Consider the following 26,608-nt stretch of genomic DNA (forward strand, 5'->3'; position numbering starts at 1 on the left):
TGTTATGAATAAATATATTAATTAGTTAATTGATGTTGTTATTTAAGTTTATGCTTAATAAATTGAGTGGAAGGTACGTAAAATGAAGTTATTCGTAGTTTTATGAAAAGGTTAATGATGGTATAAATTTTTTATAAAATCCTATTATGTTAGGAATGAAAATATATATGATGTTGAAAGACTTACTCATTTATGAGTTGGTGGTTATGTAGTTGATAAATCTTGAGGCATTGGTATAGCTTTATATTTATCATATAAATTTCATTATTGAATTGGAATATTATGTTTAAAGTTTGTACGAGCTTACTAAGCATTCATTGCATATGTAGTTGTTTATCCCTTACTTTATAAATTATCGGAGGCTCGATCGGTTTGGAAGCTCATCGAAGAACTATCACACTATCCAGCGATTATATCTGTAGATTTTGATGTCTTGGTTAAGGTTATAGTGGCATGTATAGGTGGACTTATGGTTGATGATTGGTTGAATGTTAGTTGACGAGTTTGGCATGTATATGACATTTTGGGTGATGTAGCCTTGGTACATTTGGTGCCTTATTGATATGTGTTAATTTGATAATGTGTTAAAACATGTTTGAATGGCCAAAGTGATATATAATGAATTGACCAAAAAATGGTCAAGATATGGTGTGCTTTGGAAAGGTTTTCAACTAGATATGGTATGAATCTAATATGGTGTGGTGATTATGTAGCAATTATGTTATGTTTTGGCATGGAAACAAGTTAATTGATAATTGGATAAATATATAAATGTATAGGTTTGGTTGATGTTTTAGCCATTATGTTTTGGCTTGTAAATTTGGTATTTTAAATGATTGAAATGGTTGATATGTGGATATATGTATGTGGCCTTTTGATGGATGACTTTATAGTCTTTATGATGCTTAGATGATGTTAAATGTTAAATAGTAAATTAGGTACATATGAGTGTGGATTTGATATGTGTACAAAATGGTAAGTTTTGGCTAAACTAAGCATTTAGTTATACATGTTTAATTGTTGTGATTGAGGTGCCTTTTAGGTATATTGGTTGTATGAATATGTACCTCTTTCGACAGCTTGTTGTTGTATGGTTTGGTGTACTTTGGGATGCTTGATTACATATGGTAAATTGGTTATAGGTGTGTGCATGAATGGGTGAGAAAAATGGCTCGAAAATGGCCTATTTTTCGTCCACACGGTCAAAGACATGAGCGTGTGTCTCAGCCGTGTGTCCCCTATAGGCTTTTAAAGGTTGCATTTCGAGAGTTACACGACCTGGCACACAGGTGTGTGGCTTGTCCGTGTGACCCAAGTTAGAGAGTTACATGGGCAAGGACATGGGCTGGGACACAGCCGTGCGTCCCTATTTCAAATGTCCACACAGCCTAAGGCACGGGCGTGTCTCTCAGCCGTGTGGATCACATAGCCGTGTGACCCCTGCAGTTTTGAAAATTTTCACCTTTTCCTGAAAAATTCTATATGATTATGATTTAGTCCCGAATTGTTTCTAATGTGTTTTTAGGGCCTCGAGGGCTTGTAAAAGGGACAATATGTATGTCATTATTTGGTTTTGCATTGATTGATGTTGTGAAGTAAATCTTTTAAATTTTGATAGTTTTAAAATGTAAAATCTAGTAATGCTCCAAAACCCTATTTTAGCGACGGATACGGGTTAAGGGTGTTACAGAGGTCCTACATTTGTTGCGGATACTCCACAACTCGTGTGAGCAAGTCCATTTCACAGCTCATGTGAGCAATGATGTAAATGAAAGGAATGGTAAATATTCAAATGACTTACGTCATGAATATATGAAAAGGAATGAAACGGTAATGTTTAATTAAATTATGTTTATGTTCATGAAATTGATTATTTCAAATGGTGTTGTTCATGTATATGACTTACCTTATGTTATTTCAAGTGATTTATGAGTTGATGCTCTAACATGTGTTGTGGATGATGCTTAGGCTTGTGTCAAGCTTATGATTGGATTATATCATGCTTAATCTTAATGAAATACATTGAAATGGTAATTGTTCAAATGGTAATATGCTTATGTTCATGAAAAGGTGGTATAAATCAAAATATGTAATTTCTTATGAAATGGTTTATCATGTAGTTGATTCCAAAAGAATTATGTTTAAATGCACTAGCTTGTGGTTATGATTGATGTTTATGCTTATGTCTTGTGTGTTATGCAAATGAAATGGGTAATAAAAGGTAATGAAATGGTAAGTTCATAGTTTAGATGTAATATGATGAAATAAAAGGATTGATTAGTTAAATAACTTACTTATATGGAAGGAATTTACTTATGTTATGAATAAACACACTAATTCGTAAATTGATAATGTAATTAAGCTTTTGCTAAGTAAATGAAATGGTAAGTAAGTAAATGGAATGGTTCATTGTTTTAAGAAAAGGTTGATGATTATGTAATACAACTTATAAGACCTTATTATGTTATGAATGGAAAGTATTTGGGATGTTAATTGTAACAGTCCGTTTTCAGTGAAATCGAAATAGTGGTTTTAGGACCACAAATTTGAGTCCGGAAGGAAATTATTTTAATATTATTTCATGGTCTACATTATGATTGAAATATCGTATGAAAATTTTGTAAAAAAATTTTATAGATTACATGTCTAATTAGATGGAAAGGACCAAATTGCATAAAATGCAAAAGTTGAGTTCTAGTAGCTATAGGTATCAAATAGCTATGGAATTCAAAATTATAGGTCATTATATGGCAAATAGACCATTAAGAGGAGTTAGTAGAGAAGTATGATGATTCATCAATGGAAAATTAAATAAAGAAAATGACTAAATTGGAAAGATGAAATAATAAAAGATGATATTTTAATTAAATAAGAAATATCATCATTTTATATCATCTTTCCAAAATTAAAGACATGGAAACCCTAGTTATGGATGGTGAGTTCAAGCAAGCTATTTTGGCATAATTAGGTATGAATTCTTGTCCCGTTTTTAGTAATTTTATATTTTCGAGATCGTAACCTATCTCGGGGATTAATTTATAAAGTTATCAAAGTACTAGGGTTTTGAAAAGGATGAGTATGCATGAATTATGAAGCTTTATGGTAGAAAATGAAAGGTTATTGATAGATAAACAACTTTTGTAAAGTAAATTTTGATGAAATTATGATTTAGGGGCTAAATTGAAAAGATGTAAAGTTCATGGAAAAATTATAAATTTTGTGAAATACATGGGTTGCTATTGTGATATATGAAAATTGGCTAGGCTTGGAATCAGAATTAAATTGCATGAATTTTATTTTCCGAGCCTTGGGACGAAATTAGAATTAATTAAAAGTATAGGGGCAAAATGGTAATTTTGCCTAAGATGTGAAATGGATGGAATTGAGTATGAATTGTATTAAATTAATGATAAATTCATTCATATAGATCCAGATAGACCAAAATACGGAGTTAGATCGAGGAAAAGAAAAAGTGTCGGATTAGTAGATTACAAATCCACGAACACTTGTCGAGGTAAGTTCATGTAACTAAATTGTATATTTATATGTTTGGAATTGAATGTTGTGTATGTGAATTCTGTAATTGACATGTATGAAAATTAAATCAGTCACATATTCGACAATGTCCGACAAAGTATTAAGTCCCGTTTGAATAAATAAAATTCGATGGATACAGGGTTCCCATATTAGTTGTGGTCTTGCATGTGTTACGGACACACCACAGCTCGAAAGAGCGTCCTGTTATTTTCTTTCATGAGCTTATCGATATATGGTTCTTGCGAGCTTCCCATTAATAGCTCTTCAGAGCATCCTGATTTGGTTGTGATCCTATATGTATTGTGGACACACCGCAGCTCTTATGAGCGTCCCGATATATGGCTCTTCGTGAGCTTCCCGATTAAAGGCTCTTTGTGAGCTTCTCGTTAATGACTCTCTAGAGCTTCCTGATATTGGCTCGCTCGAACCTTCCCGACATTGGTTTGTATGAGCTTCCCAATAATGGTCTCCGAAGCTTCCCGTTACATGGCTCATATAAGCTTCCCGTTATGTAGCTCGAAAGAGCTTCCCGTTTATGTGCTAATATGAGCATTCCAGAATTTGAATTGAAAGATTACAGATTTGTACACTTTGTGTGTACTACCCAGGTATCCATCGATATTTTAAATGATTCAACGAGCAAAATCCTGATATGAGAAAATTAATGAATTCAAAGTGAATCGTTACCCGCATATACCTAAAATGCATGGAAAGGATTTATGAACACAAGAAGTGGAAAGTTATGAACATGGAAACTTGATATTGTTTAGCTCATACATGTTCCTTAACATTTATATGAAATACATGTTTAACATGATTGATGAGGATATGTGCTAAGGCTTTGGCTATCTTGTTTGAGTATGCCTTGTATGCTTACCTTAAATGTAAATGAATGGTAAGTTAATTTCCCGTTATACGAACTTACTAAGCTTTAAAAGCTTACTCTATTCTATTTTTCCTGTTTTATAGTACTCGGAAGCTCGTAAAGGTTGGAAGCTGGTCAGAGCAATATCATACTATCCTTTAGCTCATTTCGGTATAATTAGTAAATTACTTTTGGTTATAATGGCATGTATAGGGTAATTTGATCCATGTTGAATTAAAAGTATTTTTGTTGTAATTAACCATTGGAATGACTTGTGTTGGGCATATTTTGATGTAATTATATGTCTTTATCATGCTTGATATGTGTTTGAAATGGTTGAATGATGGAAGTTATATAGGCATAATAATGAATGGTTTGAGATAGCAAAATTGGTAAAATATACATATATGTGTATGGTTATTTTGGCAAGTTTGGATACTTGAACATATGTGATGTATAAAGTTTGATTTTGGCTTGAATTGAGGGTCTTGTTATGGCTTGTAAGTGTGCAAATTGATATGTTTAGGTGAAACCAAAAAAAGGGTGAGAAATGTGGCCTTAGAAATGGTCTATTTTCATCCACAAGGGCAGAGACACGGGCATGTGTCTCAGCCGTGTGTGACACACAGCCTATCACATGGGCGTGTGATTTGGCCGTGTGTCCCCTACATCTTAAAAATTGAGAAAGAAAATGCTCAAAATTGTCCACACGGCCTAGCACACGGGCGTGTGGCTTGGCCGTGTGACTCCTGCACCTAATTAATGCAAGTCATTATGCTCACACGGCCTAGCACACGGGCATGTCTCTTGACCGTGTGAGACACACGGCCTGGCCACACAAGCGTGTGTCCCCTACACCTAGGAAAAATTTTGAAGTTTTGCGAAAAATTCTCTGAGTGTTCGAATTAGTTTGAGCCTTGAAGGCTCACATAAAGGACAATATAATTGATTATGATTGATTGATTTCTAATATGAATGAGAAATGATATGAAATGTTTTCACTTGATCTATAAACTTCGGTAATACTTCGAATCCTATTCCGGTGAGGATATGGGTTAGAGGTGTTACATTGATTGACCTACTAATTTGTGAGTTGATAGTTATATAGTTTGATAAATATTGTGGCATTGGTATAGCTTTATATACCATATTTCAAATGTTTCCAATTTAGTCTCGAATTGTTTCTAAAGTGTTTCTAAGGCATCGAAGGCTCGATTAAGGGACGTTATGCATGTGTATGAATGAACTTTGCTATGTTTAATGAAATGATTGGAAATGTATGTTTTTATGTAACAACCCGGTTTTGACCCTAATCGGAATAGTGGTTTTGGGACCACAAATTCGAGTCAGAAAAATATTTTAATATTATTTTTTAGTTTACAGTATGTTAATTTATATGTGTGAAAATTTCGTGTGAAAATTTTATCGTTGGTGTGCTCGATTTAATTAAAAGGATTTAATCGTGTAAAATGCAAAATTAGCATGCTATATGCAAAGGTACCTATTTGCTATGATTTTTATTATATGGAGTCCTTATGTTGTAATTTAATCATTAGAATTATGCAACCATTAAATAGTTTTCTAATTAAATCATTAAGGTTAAAATTGTAAAATGTATATTAATATGTATTAAATAAATAAATAATGGCCATGCATGTGTTCATCTTTCTTGGCCGATTCTAAGAAGAAAAATAAAGCTTTGGAAGCTTTAAACATTCGCACCTTTGGGAGCTTAATTCGGTATGTGTTTTGTTAGGTTTTCGATAATTTTTACGTTTTGAGATCGTTGCTTTGTGTTCTTCAAAACCCATGTTTTAATTTTGTGAATTGTTGATGATTTTGAAATGTGCCATTGATGAATGCTTGGACTTTGTGATAGTTGATGATGAAAAATGAAAGATATGTGATAGATTAATATGTTTTGTATTGGAATTTTTAGTGAAATTGAGTAAATAGGGCTAAATTGTGAAATTTAAATTTTTGGGGGACTAAAATGTGAAATAAATGCAATGTGTGGACTTGTATGAGAACCATGAATATTCAGCCCTTGTGTGGTATGGGCAAATTTTGTATAAATTGTGTTTTATGCAATAGGGAGTAAATTGCAAAAAGGTGTAAATATTAGGGGCAAAATAGTAATTTGCCAAATTATGTGTTTTTGGATTAAATTGAATGTGTTAATAAATAAATTATCTTATTTTGAATATATTTAGATCGAGAACCAAAGAAATCGGAGTTAGATCGGGGAAAAGCCAAATTAGTCGAATAATCGTCCGATTTTGATTTTCCATCGTCCGAGGTAAGTCTATTAGCTATTTAATTTTATTAAATCAGCATATGAGTATGTATATCAATGGTATGTGTGTTGAGTTGATTTTAAAAGTATAAAAATTGGAATTGAAAGTATGAAATTATATATATATATGCTAGATTTGAATGACTATGAATATGCAAATATGCATATGAATGTCCTTGAAATAAATTTAGGTATGAACATATATGTACAAATTATATTCGAATATACATGTATATACATGTAAAATTTGTTGTATTGAAATTAGGTATGAAATTACAAAGGTATGAGATATATTCGAACATATGTATGTGTGTGTGAATAAGGTGTGAATTTAGTATAAAATAGTTGTATAAGTTGGAGTGAATAAGTATGTATACTTATGAATAAATATTTATATTGAGTATAAGTATGAAATTGTATTTATATATATATATATATGTTAAATTGAATATGTATGAGTATATAGGTATATGTTCTTGTTTCAATATAAGTATAGAGTAATATATGTTTGTTAGATTCAATATGCATATATGTACATGTATAAGGTCCTGTATTGAGATGGTATATGAAATTGTATGGGTATATATGGAATTCAAATGTTAAAGGTACCTAGTATATTATAAGTTAAATTTTATGATATTAGAAGTGGAATCTAAAGTATGAGGTTATATATACATAAATGTGTTTTGGTTGAATTATTGAGTTATTTAAGTTAGATTTGATGATTGGGATTTATATTTATCCATGTATTTTTAAAGATATAAGTTATGAATATTGAGCTGAATTTTGTGTGGATTTTATATACAAATAAGAGATACAACTTCGTGAATTGAGATTCTTTTGTTAAAGCTCAAGATCAATCGGATTTATTGCCAGTGAAATTATTCAAAGCTATATGTCTAGCAGTGCTAAGTGCCTTGAACCTGAATCAAGCTATAAGCTTAGGTGCTAAGTGCTAGGTGAACTGAATTAGACTTTAAACCTAGTAGATGAAGTGCTAGTGAATCTGTTTAAATTAAGTGATTATATGCATTGGGTATAAATATATATATACATATATATATATGCTTTTGATTATATGTAATGGACAAATATATGAACATTTGTTTCAATGTGTTTGATGAGTGTATAAACATTTGAATCTTTGTGATTATTGAGTATGTGCATATATTGGTTGTCATGAAATTGTTGGATATATATATATATGAACACATTCGGCATATGTGGATTTTAATTGTATAAGTGTATTCGGTACTTGTAATTGATAAGTATAAAAATATGCTATTGGTATATTTATTTGGAAATTTATATATAAATGGATCCGATGAAGTGCGAACGAAAAATACACTAGAAATCAGATATGCGTTAATGATTATGTTGGTAACTTGATTATATGCATATAATGTCTATACATATGTCTGCTTATGTGTATTAGTTAAATATACATTCTTTTATATGTATTTTAGATATGCTATAGACTTACTAAGCTATGAAAGCTTACTTTGATTGTTTTTGTCCATTTGATTTATAGATTTTGGAGACGCGTTACGAGCTCGGGGATCATCAGCATAGTCTATCACACTATCGACTTCTTTTGGTATTTTTTTAAAATTTTGAACTCGACCTTATGGCATGTATAGGTTTGAATATGATTTTGGTTAGATTTGGATTGTAAAATATAAATAGCCATGAGAAAATGGTTTAATTTCCATGTTTGTGATCAGTTTGGTTTTTTTTTTTAAAATGGTTGTGTTTGTTTGGTTATGCCTCGTAACCCTAATTCAGCAACGGATACGGGTTAGGGGTGTTACATTTTATGTTACAATTTTACGGTAATGCTCTGTAACCCTATTACGGCGACGGATACGGGTTAGGGCTGTTACAAGTTACATATATGCGACAATTGATTATCGATAGCATGTGAAAGATCATGCGAACCAGCTAATGATTGCCACAATTCAGTGTGGCAAATTAAAATCTTTTCGACATTTAACGATATTGTTTTCTAGTCGTTTTAGATTATTTTGTTACGTTTTCCAATTCTATTAGCTTATGTTTAATTTTAGCAAAATAAGTATTTTTACGTATATTTTGGCAATATAATGACCTATTGGCCAATACGAGCCTAGGGAAGGACTAATAAGTCGATTTAGTGTGCAGAACATTGTTTCCAGGTTAAGAAACAAAGGACGACGCCAGCGTCGCGGCACTAGCACGTGGTGTCGCAACACCGCACTTCGAAGCCAAAGAAGTCACCTAAAAAGTTTAATGTCGCGACATTGGAGCGACGAAATGCACAAATAAGTCAAGGGTGTTTTCATATGCATAACACATTTTATCCAGCCTTATGGCTTGTATTTGACCTAGCTAGGGAATGAGACATTACTATATATATAGTCATATTTAGGCTAAGTTTAAGGAATTCGTTGTTTAGATTGTTACTCTGATAAAAATAGAGAGAATTTGTTCTCAACTATTAAATATATTTTTCTGGAATAACAATTTTTTCGATTTCTATTTGAGAAGAGAATTTTTGTTTTGACCTAAAAGAAAAGAAAACTATTTCTAGTTCTGTGTTTTGATTCGATTTGTTCAAGCCCACACTCAAAGTAATTTGTGGTACGAGAATAATGGAAAAGATCATTTGGTTGAAAGTCAAGAATGACAAGGATTCGTCTATCCGAAAACACAGGTATGATTTCGGTTTGGTTTATTACAATAAATATCACAAACCGGATTGGTTTTCAAAATTTTTAATTTTTGTTGTGCAATAAAAAAAATTTTAACCGTATTTTTTCCAACATAACACTTATCACATCATGTACCACAAATTAGTCATCGTGAGACAATCTCACTGAGTGACATGTTGTGACTAGTTGTCTTCTTTGAAGAAAAACTTCTTTTTATATCGCATGATAATACCTACAATATGGCCGCCCAACTATCATAACGATTACGAGATAATTCTTTTTACTTTATGAAAATCTCTTCAATGAAATCCACATGGCAATCCTACCGTCGGATAGTTAAATAGTCATGTCATCATAAGATACCATTGATGGAGGTCGTAGGTCTTGTTTAAAGACTTTCTCCCACTTAATCTTTAAAAGACATGCAAAGTTTTTAATGTCCGGTTTTAATCATAAATGATTAATATATGTATGACAAATATATGCGAAATTTTTCCCTAAACTATAAGGCATGCTTATCATACATATGCATGGACATACATTTGCATTCGAATAAATATCATCATGCTATCATGAATAAAAGCATAAAATTTAAAAGACCCTGACTAGCCAAAATTTAAATTATTCCATCCTAGAAGAATAATAAAATTACAAAAGTCATCCCAAAGGATATTTTAGGCCTTCTAGTTTGCCACTATGAACTTCTGTTGTAGGACCAGTTCACGTCGCTGTCATTTAACCACCACTGTCATCGCGTCGTTGCTGTTAGGCCGCCACTGACCATTGTCACCGACCATCGTCGAACATTCTTTGGCCATTGTCAGACTATTTTCGACCTCTGTCGTCAGCCACTACCGTCAACCATCACCATCGTTAGTCCTCTTCCATCGACCATCGTTGTCAGCAATCATCGGACTACCTTTGCCCATCACCAGACCATTGCCAACCACCATCATCCGCCACCGACCAAGATCGTCAGCCTCTATCCCCGGCCACTACCATCGACCATCATTGTCGAACCATTGATAACCTTCTCTACTGAACCACAGTCGGTCTTTCACCGGTTGGTTGGTTCAGGTTTGCGTCGTTTTGATTAGCTTGGATGCATTTCAATTCTCCCGGTTTTGCCAAAAATAGTGGTTACATAAGACTTATGTTTGTTTTTGACTCACATAAATTATTCTAAAATAATAATATAAATTAAATCTTATGTAGGGATGATAGTCCACAATTTAATCACATACCTGAATAATAATAATAATTACATTCAAATTTATAGGAATCACAACTTTGGCAAAATTACTTTATCGTATAAATAACAAAATAATAATTGTACATTCATTCACATACATATTCCTAAACATGCTAATAGTTACAAGAATGTTACATCTTATAAAAAATTAATCACACATGAAAAAGAGAGAAGATTCCGGTATCGGTTTATACTATAAACATAGCACCACCCAAACCTGGCTTTGATATCAATTGTTGGAAAAAATTCAGTTTGAAAATGGTTTCTTGCACAACAGAAAAATAAAATTATAAAAATCGAGCCAATTTATGATATTTATATACATTTTCCTGAAATCACATTTGTGTTTTGGGCTAGATGGATCCTTGTCTTTCTCAGCTTTCAATTGAACGACCTTTTTCGCTATTCTCATACCACGAACTGCTTTAAGTGTGGGCTCGAACACTTTCTAATCAAACACAAAACCTAAAAATATTTTCTTTACTTTTAGTGGGAAAGTAAAACTTTCTCTCTTATAGAAACCAGTAGAATTGGTATTATCAGAAAAAAGAATTTGTACTTAGAAATAAATTCTTACTGTTTTCAAGAAAAATAGTAACATCTCAAAGTTGTAGATAACTAGTTGTATTTTTAGCCCCGCTGATGCCATCTATTTATAGGGAGAGGTAGTAAAACCCTAGTTGAATTAGTAGAATGCATTTAATGCCTAGTTGATAGAAAAACAATCCCCTAGTTGAATTAAGAGAGAGAAGTGTGGCAACCCTAGTTTAAAATACTAGGGTTTGTTATACCATTATATTCAATATGAGGGACTTTGGGTCTCTCATGTATCGGGTTCAATTATAAGTGCTTCCTGGACTTTTAACCTAGCACTTTATAATTAAATCCAACCCAATACATGTTTTTCTATTTTTTAAAATAAACATTATAAATTAATTTAAATTAATTAATTTTCCAATTAAATAATTTTCTCAACTCAATTCGATTTCATTAAAATCATGATAACTTTAACGTTAAAGAATCTATGAGAAAATATATTTAAGTTTTCTACATTCAACGGATTCAAAATGACCAATTAATTTAATTCCATTTTCAAACTTCATTTCCAAATGTTATTCATTTCTTTAACCTTATCGTTTCTATCCATTTTGTTCATTTAATTCAACATGCAATTCATTTCTAGTTTCAATGAGCTAGTGGAAAAACCAATTGAACATATGTGATTAGGGCTCAAATGATTTATAATTAAGTTACAACTTTTCACCTATTAATTATAAACTCATTTAGTCATAAAGTCATTCTACTATAGTATCTTGGCTAAGCTCTCCCAAATGACATACCATTACGAAAGCTACTCGATCAGTGTTCATCCAATGAACTTGTCATTAGTGTGTTATCCTTATAGGATATCCTTAATCTCTTTGGGATAAATTCATTCTCCCAATATGATCTCATTTTATCTCATGATAACCATTATATCTTCCTTCATGAAAAGTCAACTACTATCAAATAGTAATTAAGTCATTCATCACAATGACAAACGACCCGTGATCACGTTTTCTTTTCATCTATCATGTAATGCCAATGAGAGGATATCATTTACCCATGTCTTGGACTATAAATTTCATTGTTGGGAATGATGCTACATACTGCAGAAATTGTATACCCAACGTACCAACTTTCGGTTACTTATCTATTCAAACTTAGACTTTTACTTACATCAAAGTATATGAGTCACACATACATAGCCTATCATCCACTTAGGATTAAGTTATGTCACACTATTAACATTACAAGTGAATAAATTAAAAAACAAATTTAGGATTTATTCTGCTTGGGTCCAATCCGATGTACTGTCAATCTAGTTAGTCACGTCTATGTCTCTATCTTTTGGGAGTCATTCGATGTACTTTGTAGACGATATATTAATGTTTCAATTAGTTTTCTCATTTTCAATTAGACTAATGACATGTTTAAGTTAGTCTACTAATATAAATTGTCTTTCCGTATTACGATCCAACCATGTAATACCATTTAGTATTAGTTAAATATTATACAACCAATGAGCTAATATTTGCTTCTATTTTGCTTTACATGCTAAAACTACATGAGAAATTATACAAAGGATATTAATGTAATTCATGAATAATTTTATTAACCAATTTGTTTGAATAAACTACAAGTGTACAAACGAATATACTACACTTAGGGCACTAGACCCAATAGAGTTTTCTCTTGTGTTTGAAGCTTGGGTATCTCTTTCTCGAGTCTTAAAGTGTTGTTGAATAGTATTTATACCAAGGAACAAAGTCTGTGGATGTTTATGGTCATTGGGGATGAAAACTAGCCGTTGGAAGCATTAATTTTAGGTTAAAAAAGTGTCACTGCAGTCCAGGTCTCAAGACTTGGCAAAATGTCTCGAGACATGGTTGAAAAATAGTCATTATATAATTGTTGACAAGTTATGTATCGAGACATATAGTCAAATATCTCTAAACATACTAGCCAATGTCTCTAGATATGCAACCCTTAAATTAGAATTTTGCTTCAAAGTTTCATGTCTTGAGTATGTCTCGAGACTCGCATGCCAAAGTCCCTTAAAAATATTTTTGAACACTTTAAAACACTTATATTAACCCAAAAATATTTAGATAAATTAAAATACATCTAAAAGATGTTTTTGTGTAGATTGCAAGTCTTTGAAAATGCTTTGAAAATGTTCGATAAAATTTTTAATCATATTTTTACCAAATGACTTAGGAAATATAATACATATAAAATTTATCTTAAATGTTGTTATATCAAAAGCTTGGGACATTAAAGCTAACACTTTACTTGTAGTAAAATTAACTTCTAGGGTAAAGTACAAAAGTAGTCACTCAATTATGTCTTTAGTTCTATTTTGGTCACCCAATTATTAATTTTTCAATTTAGTCACTCAACTTTTCAAAATCAAATATTTTAATCACTCGCCCGTTATTTGTAGTTAGACGAGTGACAAAAAGTCGATATGGGCTTTTTGCTTAATAACCAATTTATCCCTTTAATGTTTATAAAATTTATTAATTTAGTTCTAATTCTAAAAATTTTAAAAAGAAACAAATTAAAAAAAATCATTTTTTGATAAAAAATATAAAAATGGTTTAAAATCTAAAATTATAAATAAAATATAAAATATAAAAAATAAAAAACATATGTATTGATTTTTTTAAAATGTATCAAGTGATTCAAAAAAAAAGAGTACGAAATAGATTGATGAGTATTAGAGAGAGAGGAAATTAAACATCCCTATGGCATATGGAATTGACAAATTTGTCTCGTTTGGTTGGTGACCACATTGAAAGTTTTAAAATTTGGTTGACTAAAAAAAAATTTAAGCATAGTTGAGTGACTTGCACGAGAATTTACCCTTCTTAATATTTTGTCAAAAAAAAAATCCAATTAAATTCAGTCAATCGTGCTGGTGAATGCCCATCGATCCAATTAAGCCGTTAACATCAATCAGTTAAACTTACAACTCCAAAAAACCGTTTAAAACACGAAACACCATCTTAAATATCTCCTTCTCTCTGTTTGGTTCCCGAGAAAATAAAAACCTCAGCAAATTCAAAATCACCCCCCAAAGTTCTCTCTGCCGCCAAATACAGTCTGTTCTCTTTAAGATGACTTTAGTTCTAAACCACAGCGTCACCTCTTCCTTCTCTAATTTCTTCAAAATCTCAAGCCTTAAAAATCACCCACGAACCTGCTATGGTAAGTTACAGACTAATTACTAGTTTAATTTGTTGAAATTATCGAATTTTAAGCTCTATAACTTATTTAGTTTTGTTTTTCAGGTAAATATACTATGACAATCAATAAACCAACAGGAGGTCAGGATCTTTGCAATGATTTTGAGTCTTTGAAATTTACTGCTCTTGTAAATACTATAGCAGGTAAATTACTGTCTTCTTCCATTAGAAGAAATGCTAATCCTATATTATGATTTTTCTAATATTTTATTTAGCTATAAGTTACTTTATGAGTGCTGGGTTGTTTTTTTCATCTTTTGAGTTTTCATTTCTTTGTTCTTTAGTGGCAAATTTGGTTGCAATTGACTCTGCAAAGGCTTTAAGTGAAGATAATATTTTGGTGAGTTCACTGATTACGTCTATTTGTTATCTTGTCAAGTTCAATTTTCTTCAATCTAGTGTCTTGAAACTTTGTTTATTTTGGATTCTGGTATGTGCCATCACAAATATGTTCAATTTTTTAAATGTATTTTCCAAAGAGACCTTAGAGAGTCATATCCTCGTATTTATCCGTAGGACATTATTTTTAAAAAAAATGAGGAATTGAATTAATATGTATCCTTTGATTTTGAGCATATATATCTCAAAGTTATATGTCCGGATAATGTAAGGAACTTGAGTTATTTGCCTTGGACGTAGGAAGGAGCTGCTTCACTTTACACTTTGGCTGATGGAAGTTCTGGAGATTGGTTTGGAGGTCTACTATATTCAGCTGGCCAACAAGCTAATGAAGCCGTTCAGGGCCAATTATCAGCTCTCAGTTTTACTAGGTTCTTCTCCGTGTTTTTCCCTTTGAATCTGTAGCTCTTTTGTGGTTGATGTTCGGTAATGTGTCATTTTCTTTTTCCCTGGCTTTTGCAGTTTGGCTGTTATTTTTGGGGCTGGTCTTGTAACAAGCCTTTCACCATGTACACTAAGTGTTCTGCCATTAACACTTGGATACATTGGTAAGTAATATGCATACTTTGCCTTAATCTCAATGCATGGTTTGAAATGAATTGGTGCGGTTACTTTCTTGTATGTCCCTCTCAATTTTATGCTCTTCTGAGTCTGGTTCAAACCTTCCAGGTGCATTTGGTTCAGGCAAGGGCAGAACTGAGGTAATACTTGCTATGTGATTCATCTTCTTTGCTGCATGCATCTACAAGATTTCTAGATAGAACCTTTTGATTTTCATTGAAGCGTTGGCAGTTGCAATGAATATTTTTGTAAGTCAATTGTAATTGCAAGCTCCTATCATTAGAAAACAAGTAAAGCTGTCAATAAAATTTTAGCTTGCAGATGACCTAAAATTTAAAACCAAAAGTTACATATATTGATCAAAGTTGAGTTTTCAGCAGTACTGGTGCAGCCTGTTCCATATTTTCTTTACATTTCTTTTCTATGTTGCTCCAACTCTTCATTTTTTTTGAAGTGCTCATATCAGACATTCATGTTTGGAATATATCCAGACATGGTATGGTGATATAACCCTCCAAAAGAGCTTAGAAAAATTTTAAAAATACCCGTGTCGGGACATACCATGTCTATGCAGCTAAGTCCTATGTTGCTTCGACCCTTCATTTCTCTTGAAACTCCCATGTCCAATACATTATCCAAACACATGGAAAATTTTAAAGAAAATGGAAAACAAATACCCGTATCCAACACTCACCTCTAAGTTTTACCAATATAGCTAAATCTGATTGAAGCATACACGGGTCCTCCCTTTCTTGTACATGAGATGCACAAGCACAAACACAATCATGGAAGTAATAAGTGTTTATTCTCAAATGACTCTGGGTTCTTTTTCTGTCAGGTAATTGCAAATTCAATGGCTTTCTCACTAGGATTAGCGACTACATTAGCACTCCTGGGTATAGGAGCCTCCTTTGCTGGGAAGGCATATGGACAGATAGGGCAAGGGTTGCCACTGGCTGCTTCTGGTTTGGCTGTTATCATGGGTCTTAATCTACTTGAGGTATTGAATCAAACTACTAATGTTGTTATTTGGTTTATGCAGTTTTTCCCGGGTTAAATGTTTTGTTGATGGTAAGTAATTTGTCATCAATCATATAGTTTCTCTTGTTGATATGATTAGAATTATTACACTTTGCCTTTGAAGTTCATATTTTGTATCAGTGTGTATGAAACCCCTATATTCCTGTTCCTCATATTGTCATTTGTGCTCGTGTCTGTGTCTTTTAGATGTTTTTCCATTCCATCTAGTTCTTCGGGAGGTTGGATTCAGCTCTTACAAGTTACTTGATGCCTTAAAATTTCTGTCTGGATTAGAAATCTACAACTTCAGATAGCTTCTAATACTATGCAGAACGGCTAACCAGATTAGCAATGTCTTATTCAACCTTGTACGATTGTACCTGAGTTTCTTCCACTCAGACGTTCCCAATCTAATTCCTGTTCTTCTGCTCCAAACAAACCTTACAGGTCATCGAGTTACAACTTCCCTCTTTCTTTAGCAATTTTGACCCTCGCACTGCAGCTGCCAACTTGCCATCAGGTAAACGACTCGATTATTTTACCCTACTAAAAGAAAATTAATTACATGCATGAACCTGTAAAAGGTTTCAAAGTGTTAATTTCGAACTTGTTTTGTATTTTAGGTGTGCAAGCGTATTTAGCTGGGCTTACATTTGCATTAGCTGCCTCACCTTGCAGCACACCAGTGCTGGCCACTTTGCTGGGATACGTAGCCACATCCAAGGTAAACTCGACAATAAAGAGACTATGTAGCTGTTGTTGAGTCTATAGAAGAACGAAATCTCTTTTTATTTGGCATAAATCCAATACGTAATGTGTTACACCTGTACAATAGGATCCAGTAATAGGAGGCAGCTTACTCTTGACATATACAACCGGCTATGTTGCTCCTCTACTTCTTGCCGCTTCTTTTGCTGGAGCATTGCAGGTAGGCATGATGCCATTCATTTTGAAATCAGAGCTGAATCTTGTTGGCTGTTTGTTAAAGGCTAACATACATCCGTTGCTTGTACTACGGAAAAATCAGTCATAAGTCAAAAATAATTGCAGCCACCTTATCTTACTCCGACTTTTGCTTCTAAAATACTTCAATTGTTTTTAACTCGAAAATTCAACTTAACTATATATGTACTGGCAGAATCTGTTGTCGTTCAGGAAATTCTCAGCATGGATCAACCCGGTGAGGTATGCTCAAAAATGTTCTTGACCACTATTTTTTGTCAAGTAATATTACTCTGCCGTGGTGAAGCATCTGCGTCTTATTTCTTCTTCATAATTGCTCTTAGATTTGCTGTATATTCGGTGTGACAGACTGTTAATACTTGGTTTCTTTTGCAGTGGTGCGCTTCTACTCGGTGGGGGTGTATATACTTTCTTGGATAGGCTTTTCCCAGCTACTACGATGGCCATGTAAAGGAATGTAATTCTCTGTGATCAAAATAAACACAAGGTAAAATAGAACTACAGACAATTATACATAAATGTTGGATCAACGTTATCAGTATTTCGTGTTCTTTCTCTTTTCCAGATCATTTGATTTTATAATGAATCTCCCTTTTACAAATATAGGTAATTAGGCATCATTTGATATTTTATATATTGTGGTTTTGATTATGCTAAGAAGCTGTAAGGATTGATATTGCCATTGAATTGCTTATAAAGCCATAGCATGTTCTAAATAAGTACGCAAAAGGATGGTAATTAGAGGGGTTGGTCTCTTGCAGTAACAGTCTCAAGTATCAAAAGATCTATTATATATTTATTTAAAATTTTATCCACATACAAAATAATTATATATATATTGTTAGAGCATGTCGTGTTAATATCGTGCTGGTAACTTTTTTTTTTTAACTAAAAATATGATTAATGTGAATATCGAAATGCAAAATAATGTTGCCCAAAGAAACATGTTTGAATGAGAACAATTAAGACATCTCGTATATTTATTAAATGCTTGGCAAGCATCTATTCATACAAATAAAGCCATCACTCAGATATGGAGATATAAAAAGAAACTATAAAAAAATGGGAAAAAAAACTGAAATTGCTGCATCTACAAATAGTTTACAATTGTGCCCCGGTAGAGGTAAATTCCCTGTAAAATAACTTTTTGTTTTTAGGTTTACTATGACAAAAACAAAAGCCAAAATCATCACCTGGCTGCAACTCAGCGTTTCGTGAACATCCCCTGTGTCAATGATGAAAAATCATAATCCTTTCCTGCTTGTGAAGAATTCGTTGATGAAACTGGAGAAGCCGATTGAGGCTTGCTTGCTCCATTAGTTGCAACACTGCTTGCTGGGGTAGCTTGCCCCAATGCATAAAAGCTGCAAGAAAAAGACACGGCAAAAGTTACGATCATGGAATATGGAGCAAAACCTAAGTGTGAAACTAATGATTCATCAAATAGTTATTTATTAGAACATGTTCATGGCATGGGATTCTCGGAATACAATTATAAACTTAATACGTGTAATGCATAACCCAGAATTCGTGGCAATGTAGACCAGTATTACAGGAGAAACTCATCAATAAAACCAAGAATAAAGAGATTAAATATGTACCTGGATGATGCAACATTGTTTCCTGCTTGTTGAGTCTGTCCTATTTGCATTGTCTAAAGCAGAGTATAAAATAAAAGGGATAAAAAAATGAGAAACTAGCAAGATATATTTCTTTAAAGAAACTATTGCAACTATAGTAGGAAATCTACCTGCATGAGTTTCTGCAGATCAGCCTGTGCACCAACTGGCATCATCATTCCAGGTATTTGATAACCAATGTTAGGCCAAGCTTGAGTGGGTACACTAGTGCTGGTGGATGGAGGTTGTTGCATATTTCCAGCAGCAGCCATGAGGAGGGACTGTTGATGCGCTAGCAAAGCTAGTTGTTGTTGAGTGGGTAAGCTTGTGGTGGTTGATGGAGGCTGTTGACTGTTTCCAGGAGCAGCTTTAGCTGCAGCAGCCATAAGAAGGGACTGTTGCTGTGCTAACATAGCTAGTTGTTGAGTGGGTATCATGGTGCCATTGGATGGAGACTGTTGAGCATTTCCAGGAGCAGATTTAGCTGCAGCAGCCATGAGAAAGGACTGTTGCTGAGCTAGCGCAGCTAGTTGTTGTTGATGCATTGCAAAAGGCGACGGCGTGTTGGACTGAAATTGATTGAACCATGAGATAACAACATAAGACCCCACTAAATAAAAAGAGACAAAAAAATCATGTTCAAAGTTCAAACGCATGACAAGGGGAAATGTTAAGGAATAATCTGATTAGCTCCGACCAGCAAATGGCCAAGCAGTATAGGTTTCTGTTTTGCACTAACTGTTCCTAAGATGCGAGAAAACAATGTTGAAAACATACCTTTTCGAAAAGGCTCATAATATCATCTTTTATGTCTTTTTGTGGCTTCTCTGTGACTTGGTTGGTTGTTATTGGAGGCGAATCATTAAATAAATTCTCAATTCCAGTAGCAGACTGAGTATTCTTCTCACCAGCTTTTGGTGGATCATTTTGGCCAGTTGCAGAAGTGTCTCCAGCAGCTACAAAAATTATCATTTGTCAAAACCAGCAGCAATAATACAATGATACCACCATAACTTTCAATACCAAGGTGGTTGGCACTTGGTAGAAAGATGTTAACATAATAAACATAAAAGGTAAGGCAATTCCAATAACCAAAAACTATGGGGAAATTCAGGACATACACTGGAAACCTGCCCAATCAATATCATCAGTAGAAGCTGCCCCAGAACCAGAAGCATTTTCACTTGAAGCATCATCCATGGACATCATGTTGAAGAGGTCCGTAGCATACTCAAATTTAGGAGGCGTGACAGGGGGAGGAGTTGTTGCCTCAACTGGTGCCGCAACAACCGTTTCAGGCTCCCGGACAGGTGTAACCTGTTAGATCAGCACAACAGTACGAAAGTAAAATATTTGTTAGAACATTAAAGAGAGTACATTACCAGAAGAAATATGATATAACGAGAAGAAAGAAAGCGAGTTGAACAATATGCAAAACGATATCAAGATCATAGTTCTAATTCATATTATTTGTTTGCATTCTTTACACATGGCAATTTTCTCATACTTTCACTCTTAACACTACTAGCTCTTAGGCTATTCACATAAAATATATCACGAAAAACATGAATGATTGTGGTTTTCTAGACGAGTTAGAAATGAGAGTACATAACCAGCAAAAGAACTTAATACCTGATTAGGTCCCTTAGGAGGAACAGGAAGACTAATTCTTGTTGCAGGAAGGTTTTCTTTTCTGCTAGATGCTTGAATGGTTCTCCTTTCCTCGAATGAATTATCAGAATTACTAACGTGCCCATGACCACTTTTTTCTGTGGGTCTCTGCCAATGCGAAGTAGCTCTTTCATCTAACCCTCTAGGTGGTGATTTGGATCTTCTATTTCTAGGAATCCATCTCTTTTCCTCGTACCTATAAAAATATACAACAAATATTGGAATAGTACAAAAATGCTCTTCACTAAAACTAAATACTACCCAAAAAAAGAGAAGAAGAACCAATGGCTACTTTGCACGGATGAAGTTCTCAATTCCAACTCTATCATAATGAGGGGGCAGCTCAGCTTCCCAGTAACTGTTTGCCTTCTCATTTCCCATCGCTGTATAATAAGACAAGCCATAGTCATATGAGTATGCTCTACTCCATCAATATCAATCAGAATTATACAGTTTCATGACCTAACAAGAAAGCTTACATTGAATAAAAGCAACCTGCTCAGGGAGCCATGTGTCCAGGGTAGCAGATCGAACCTGCAGCAAGAGACAGTAAGATGCAAACATGCACTGGGGAAACATAAAGCTTAGTCTGTTCACTGATGCAACAGAAACAGCCAGTCAGTTCAAAAAGTTAATTCCTAACCTCTCTAATCCTTTATAGTCTAAGATATTATCATAAAAATTATGTCAAGAATACATGTCAAGTGCATTTCTGACGCACCAAGTTTTGTTTCTAAGAATGTAAGTACACCAATCCAATCACTGGTGACAAACCAAAATGTATATGTGAATTAAGAATAGAAACTGAGACAGTGTCAGCTATTCAATGAGATTTTCTGAGTCAGGAAGAACCGAAGTATGCATTCCAGACTCCGGAGATAAGAAAATCACCTTTGATATGTGCACCCCGAGACTTCTGTGGATCCCGGAACATTGCATGCATATAAAGACACCTAAATTCACACTAGCCCATCTCGGACCTCTGCAGAGAAATAAGAGACAATTATTAGAACCTGTGATGAAAATGAATGGTATCACCGCCGACTGATGACCTATACAAAATATCCGTTTTGTTAAGACAGTGTCTATTTTGGGTACTCCCTTATTTGCTATTATGATATCCCAATAATCTTTCTTGATTTTCTTGTTACATACTTGGATTTGCAGTCAGCACATTCCTTATTCTCCGGAATTTTTAGAAGACCTTCCAAAATCTACATATGAGATCAAAAGATAAGAACTTTAATCCAGATAAGATAACAGGCTGACTGGTCATCAAATATGCAATAACCAAAACCATCCATTAAATGAGTCTATCATACCATATAGGTTAACATATCTGCAAAAGAATTGAAAATGCAGGACAATATGTATGTATAATATATAATATATACATATACATACACGTACACATATGCATATACATGCAAAGAATACGGAGGAATTTAGCGCCCTCCAAGATATAATTTATAGGCCTCTTTGCCACATAGGAAGATTGCATAAAATTGTTCCCGATGTCCAAAGATCAACCTTTGGAAAGTTTTAAAAATACGAACAAATCAATCATATTCAGCAAACTTGACGAAGATATTAGAAAGGAAGTGCATAATTAGGCAAAATTGATTTAAGAAAACCCAAGTTCAGATCTGCGAAAACAGCAAAGCATAATATATGATACTATTTAAAATGCAATTTTTAGTGAAGAAATTCCATTGATCACAATGAATTTACCACCCAACTTGATCTATCTAAACCGATCTTATCCTGATAATAATTTGAATATGATCACCATTTCCTTGATACAAAACAATTTTTTAAATCAGCTCGTACTCGCCATTCGACGTTCAATTCGATCAAATTCATTAAACAAATAAATTCAAATCAAATAACCAACAAATTCAGATGAAATAAAAGAAAAATCAGGTAAAAAGCAACAACAGAAAATGACACAACAAACACAGATCGAAACAATACAAGAAGGTCAAAAATGGTAAAATTAAGATCACCTTTCGGTGTTTCTCGTTGAGTTCCTTTGAAACGTGGGCCTTCTCGTTCATGTTTCAAGAAAACTAAAAGGAAAAAGAAAATCTATGGCGCGCGCGTGCGTGAGAGAGAGAGAGAGAGAGAGAGACGATGGCGATTACGAAGAGTCGAACATAAAGAAGAAAGGGTAATTTCGAAAGAAAGATAAGGTCAATTCGGTCTTTTTCCAGGCCTCTCTTTCTCTCTTTCTTTCCCTCTCTCTCCCCTTCTGGTTTTCTTCCTCGGACTTTTTATGCGATTCAAAAGAAAATGAATGCAGAATAATAATAAAAAATTAAATGAAAAAAAAATTGGTCTCCGCTCCTTTGACCTTTATTTTAATTTTTTATAATATTATCTTATTTATTAATTTCCCGGGAATTTTCGGTTTCGAATTTTCGGGCCCCTATATTTTCTCTTTGGTTTTTCACGCGCGTGCGAGGACTTGTTGCTTTGGTTGGCGCCGCGGAGTTTTACATTTACGGTTACCTCGTACGTGTGAATACGTTGCCTGCCTTTCCCGTCTTTAATTTCGATTTTTGTTTTTAGTGAGTATTATTATCTTAGAGATATTTTCGCATATTTAATATGCTTTTATTCAATAATTTTACTATTTTAAGCATGCTTCACGTCTAAATATAGTTATCCTAGTTTTGTTTTTCTTAAATAAAATATTTGATATATTAATATTATTATTATTTTAATTTCACATTAAATAAATTTTCTAAATTTATTATCCATAATCTAAATTATTACTTGAGTTCATTGATTCATAAAAAAAATTAAATTTTTTCTTAAATGGTATCATACCCCATGATATGATGCAAAATTTTTTTATCTACATAATTAGCATCGACATTATAATATTTGGATTCACGATCTAAATAATTTGTAGCTTTAATTATAAAAAATTTATATATATTTAATTTGAATAAAAACTTATGATAAGCTATATCCTTTTTACAATACATAAATTAAGTAAAATTATATAAATTTTATAAAAAGTTTTATAAATTATCTAAAACTTTCATAACATAACTTATAAATAATATAATTTTTACCATAAATTTAGAAAACTTTTTATTATAAATAAGATATGATAAAAAGCTATAATAATTTTTATGAATAAATATATTATTTTATAATATATAACATGAATGCATATATAAGTTATATCCCTACTTAGCCATAATTTTTATAAATAAATATATTAGAATACTTTTATAACATGTCAAATATTTTTGGTCATAATTTTAAAAAGTTTTTAAGATGTAAATAATATTTTTTGTTATAACTTTATAAAATACACAAATAAATTTTAATATAAAATTTGTTTTGTCATAATCATTCAAAACAGTAATACATGTTCGTGTTTATGCTTATAATATAATTTGTATAATTTGTATAAAAATAATTTTTAAAATTAGATTTAAGTGTAATTATTTACGATTACTCTTATCTTTACCCTTTTCTTGAGAATTGAGAAAGGTGCTTCAATTATACTTAATTCGATGAGATCTATCAATTATAATAGTCACTCAAATATATCACTATTGTGTAATTACATCCCAATCCAATTGATAAGTGACTTTCTAAAATTACCTTATTAAATTATTAAATTTTGAACAATTTTTAAGATATTTAAAAATAATTTTATTTATTTAGTTATCTTTACCACAAAAATTAACACTTACAAAAAAATAAAAGAATTCGGGAATCTGATCGATTTGTTCCCTAAATTCTTTTTGAAAAGATTCCCTAAATTTAAATGATAATTTTTTTAACCTTGTTAAATTTCCACGAAACGCTGCGTTTAATTCAGTAAGCGTACGTTATTTCACGGAATAACTCTCCCCACCTCCCCAAAGTTGCCTCCTTTCCTTTGTGTGAGAACCTCTGTAAGTTCCCCTTTTTTCTTCCCCTTCTTTTGTAATTTCAACTATGTTTGTATTATTAAATGAAAAATAATTAAATCCTGCATCCAATTTAGGTCTAATTATTAAGTATTTGGAGACACTTACATAATAGGGTACTTTTTAAAAAAACATTATTGGTTCCGTTTTTCCTCTTTTCTTTCGGAATTATTTTCAATTATCATTGTTATAAGAATGACCCAGAAGAATATTGAGAAATCTAGTTCACATTAAGTAATTATTTTTCCATAATTTTCTTGAATTTTGAAGCAAAATGGAATTTTTTTAGTTGCAAAGACTGCAGTCTAGGGATAGGGTTAGAAATTGTAGATTTTGGTATTGGGACCTTTTTCATTAACCAACTGGTTAAATTCAAGTTCAGAATTGGAAGTATTTGTTATAACCCGAATTTGATTTCTTATACTTGTTGGTGGGTTGGTTTGTTTAGTTCTTGTTCATCATGGAAAGTTTCGAACAAGTAAAGGGAAATAGTGGTGTTATTGATCAAACTATTGAGGACGCAGGGGCCACTAATCCCAGAGTTCAGTGGAAGCAAATGGGGTACGAAGAGAAGACCGTGGCTGTTCACGAAGAAATGAAAAGGATGAACCGGCTTCCTGTGACTAGTTCTTATGTTACTCACCGCATGCGTGTTCTTAATAAAATTCTTCAACTGTTGTCTATTCAGGTAATCAAATATGTTGGCTTGATTGGTTTTGTGCCGATGCTTGAAAATTATAAAGTTGAGTTTGGAAGTTGGCTTGATAGTTTTGTGAAAGAGAGGGATTTGATGATTTATTGCCTTTTTGTTTATACCAGAGAACTGCTTCACAAGAAGAAGAGTTGGAGTTGCTCTTTGCTGGGTTGTCCTTATGAACTGGCACAATGGTAAGCTTTTGAACTCGATATCTACTTCATCCATAAGGATGGTTTTTGTATTTTATGTTCTTAGATGATTAGTGTTAGCTTATGTGGAATTGGAGGTGGAACTCGAATAAGCCACTGATTAATCTGCATATGGTAATGCTCATTAAGCGGTAGCTTACAACAAGTTATGATGCATGATAAGATGTAATGCTAATTACATCTTGCACTGCATCATAACTTGTAAGTTACCGATTAATCTGCATAGGGTAATGCTCATTATTTCTTACAATGATCATAACTTGTTTGTAAGTTACTGGTTAATCCACATAGGATAATGCTCATTACATCTGATAATGCACCATAACTTTTCTAAGCTACCATTAATCCTGCCTGCCACTAGATCAATGAGTTGTATAGCTAACTAATGCCAATTGTTGTTATATGCATTTTGTTGCTGGAGTAATTGTCTGAAACTGTTAAATGTTTCCTTTGTAGGTTGATTAACATCATGGCAAAGCGTTAAACCAAGGATCTTTTCCTGCAGACAACTTTTCCGAAATGTTTTATACTGTGTAAAGTATATCTCTTAGTCTAATGTCTAATCACTGATGCTTTGCAGATATGTATTGCAAACCTTCCAATCACATGTTTTTTGGTATTTTGGTAAGAGAAAAGGCTTTGTCGCCTTGTTTTTGTCAAATAACCTTTTGCATGTGTTACATTCTAAAGATATAAAAAATCTTAGTTACTTCAGACACAATGTTGAGTCAGGTAGACTTTTAGGTTCTTTATAACTGGATTTTCTTTTTGAGGCTGGTTACAACTTCTGCAGTCAATGGTAGAGCATTGTTTGGTGATTTGAACTGATGTACTTAAAGAAAGCAGGGAAATGAGATTTTAGAAGCACTGATGAATGCAAAGGGTTCCTTTGGGCAAAGGTTTGGATCTATTTTGATCTGACTTCTTTTTCTTGAAGTACTCAAGTCTGATACTTATTCAGATATGAATACAAGGATATGACTGTCCAAGGATCATAAAACTGTTACAAGAATTGAACATGCTTGGACGCTCACATGTGAGTCCTAGTGACATAAGTTTGGATGAGTGAATACTGAATATGGTACTACTAATAGGTGCTTCAA

General features: G+C 32.9%; 3 protein-coding genes across 6 annotated transcripts; 2 read left to right on the forward strand and 1 right to left on the reverse strand.

Annotated features, from left to right (window-relative positions):
* Window positions 1–14,128: 14,128 nt before the first annotated feature.
* LOC105782182 (cytochrome c-type biogenesis ccda-like chloroplastic protein 2) lies at window positions 14,129–18,974 on the forward strand. Of its 2 annotated transcripts, XM_052626369.1 has the most exons (13): window positions 14,129–14,393; window positions 14,477–14,575; window positions 14,716–14,771; window positions 15,071–15,201; window positions 15,293–15,378; window positions 15,500–15,531; window positions 16,230–16,391; window positions 16,859–16,931; window positions 17,035–17,135; window positions 17,247–17,339; window positions 17,550–17,596; window positions 17,750–17,861; window positions 18,532–18,974. In XM_052626369.1, exons 1-12 carry the CDS (start codon window positions 14,303–14,305, stop codon window positions 17,823–17,825), a joined length of 1,047 nt encoding a protein of 348 aa, XP_052482329.1. In that variant the 5' UTR covers window positions 14,129–14,302; the 3' UTR covers window positions 17,826–17,861; window positions 18,532–18,974. The 2 variants fall into 2 exon arrangements, with proteins under 2 accessions (XP_052482329.1, XP_012462186.1); XM_012606732.2 differs by lacking the exon at window positions 18,532–18,974 and having other exon boundaries at window positions 17,750–17,975.
* LOC105782181 (ADP-ribosylation factor GTPase-activating protein AGD5) lies at window positions 18,322–22,962 on the reverse strand. 2 transcript variants are annotated; one of them, XM_012606731.2, is made up of 11 exons: window positions 22,671–22,962; window positions 21,820–21,878; window positions 21,556–21,646; window positions 21,144–21,198; window positions 20,957–21,047; window positions 20,626–20,860; window positions 20,115–20,310; window positions 19,771–19,949; window positions 19,125–19,562; window positions 18,976–19,028; window positions 18,322–18,738 (listed from the first exon to the last, which is right to left on the reverse strand). In XM_012606731.2, the coding sequence occupies exons 1-11, from the start codon at window positions 22,719–22,721 to the stop codon at window positions 18,579–18,581; spliced, it is 1,608 nt and encodes a 535-aa protein (XP_012462185.1). In that variant the 5' UTR covers window positions 22,722–22,962; the 3' UTR covers window positions 18,322–18,578. The 2 variants fall into 2 exon arrangements, with proteins under 2 accessions (XP_012462185.1, XP_052482328.1); XM_052626368.1 differs by lacking the exon at window positions 21,820–21,878.
* A 1,500-nt stretch (window positions 22,963–24,462) lies between these two features.
* On the forward strand, window positions 24,463–26,226 carry LOC105782183 (uncharacterized). 2 transcript variants are annotated; one of them, XM_012606733.2, is made up of 4 exons: window positions 24,463–24,584; window positions 25,048–25,287; window positions 25,419–25,487; window positions 25,962–26,226. In XM_012606733.2, the coding sequence occupies exons 2-3, from the start codon at window positions 25,060–25,062 to the stop codon at window positions 25,473–25,475; spliced, it is 285 nt and encodes a 94-aa protein (XP_012462187.1). In that variant the 5' UTR covers window positions 24,463–24,584; window positions 25,048–25,059; the 3' UTR covers window positions 25,476–25,487; window positions 25,962–26,226. The 2 variants fall into 2 exon arrangements, with proteins under 2 accessions (XP_012462187.1, XP_052482147.1); XM_052626187.1 differs by having other exon boundaries at window positions 24,496–24,584; window positions 25,124–25,287.
* Window positions 26,227–26,608: the final 382 nt, after the last annotated feature.

The sequence above is a fragment of the Gossypium raimondii genome, chromosome 13 (assembly GCF_025698545.1).
Source record: "Gossypium raimondii isolate GPD5lz chromosome 13, ASM2569854v1, whole genome shotgun sequence".
Classification (NCBI taxonomy): Eukaryota; Viridiplantae; Streptophyta; class Magnoliopsida; order Malvales; family Malvaceae; genus Gossypium; species Gossypium raimondii.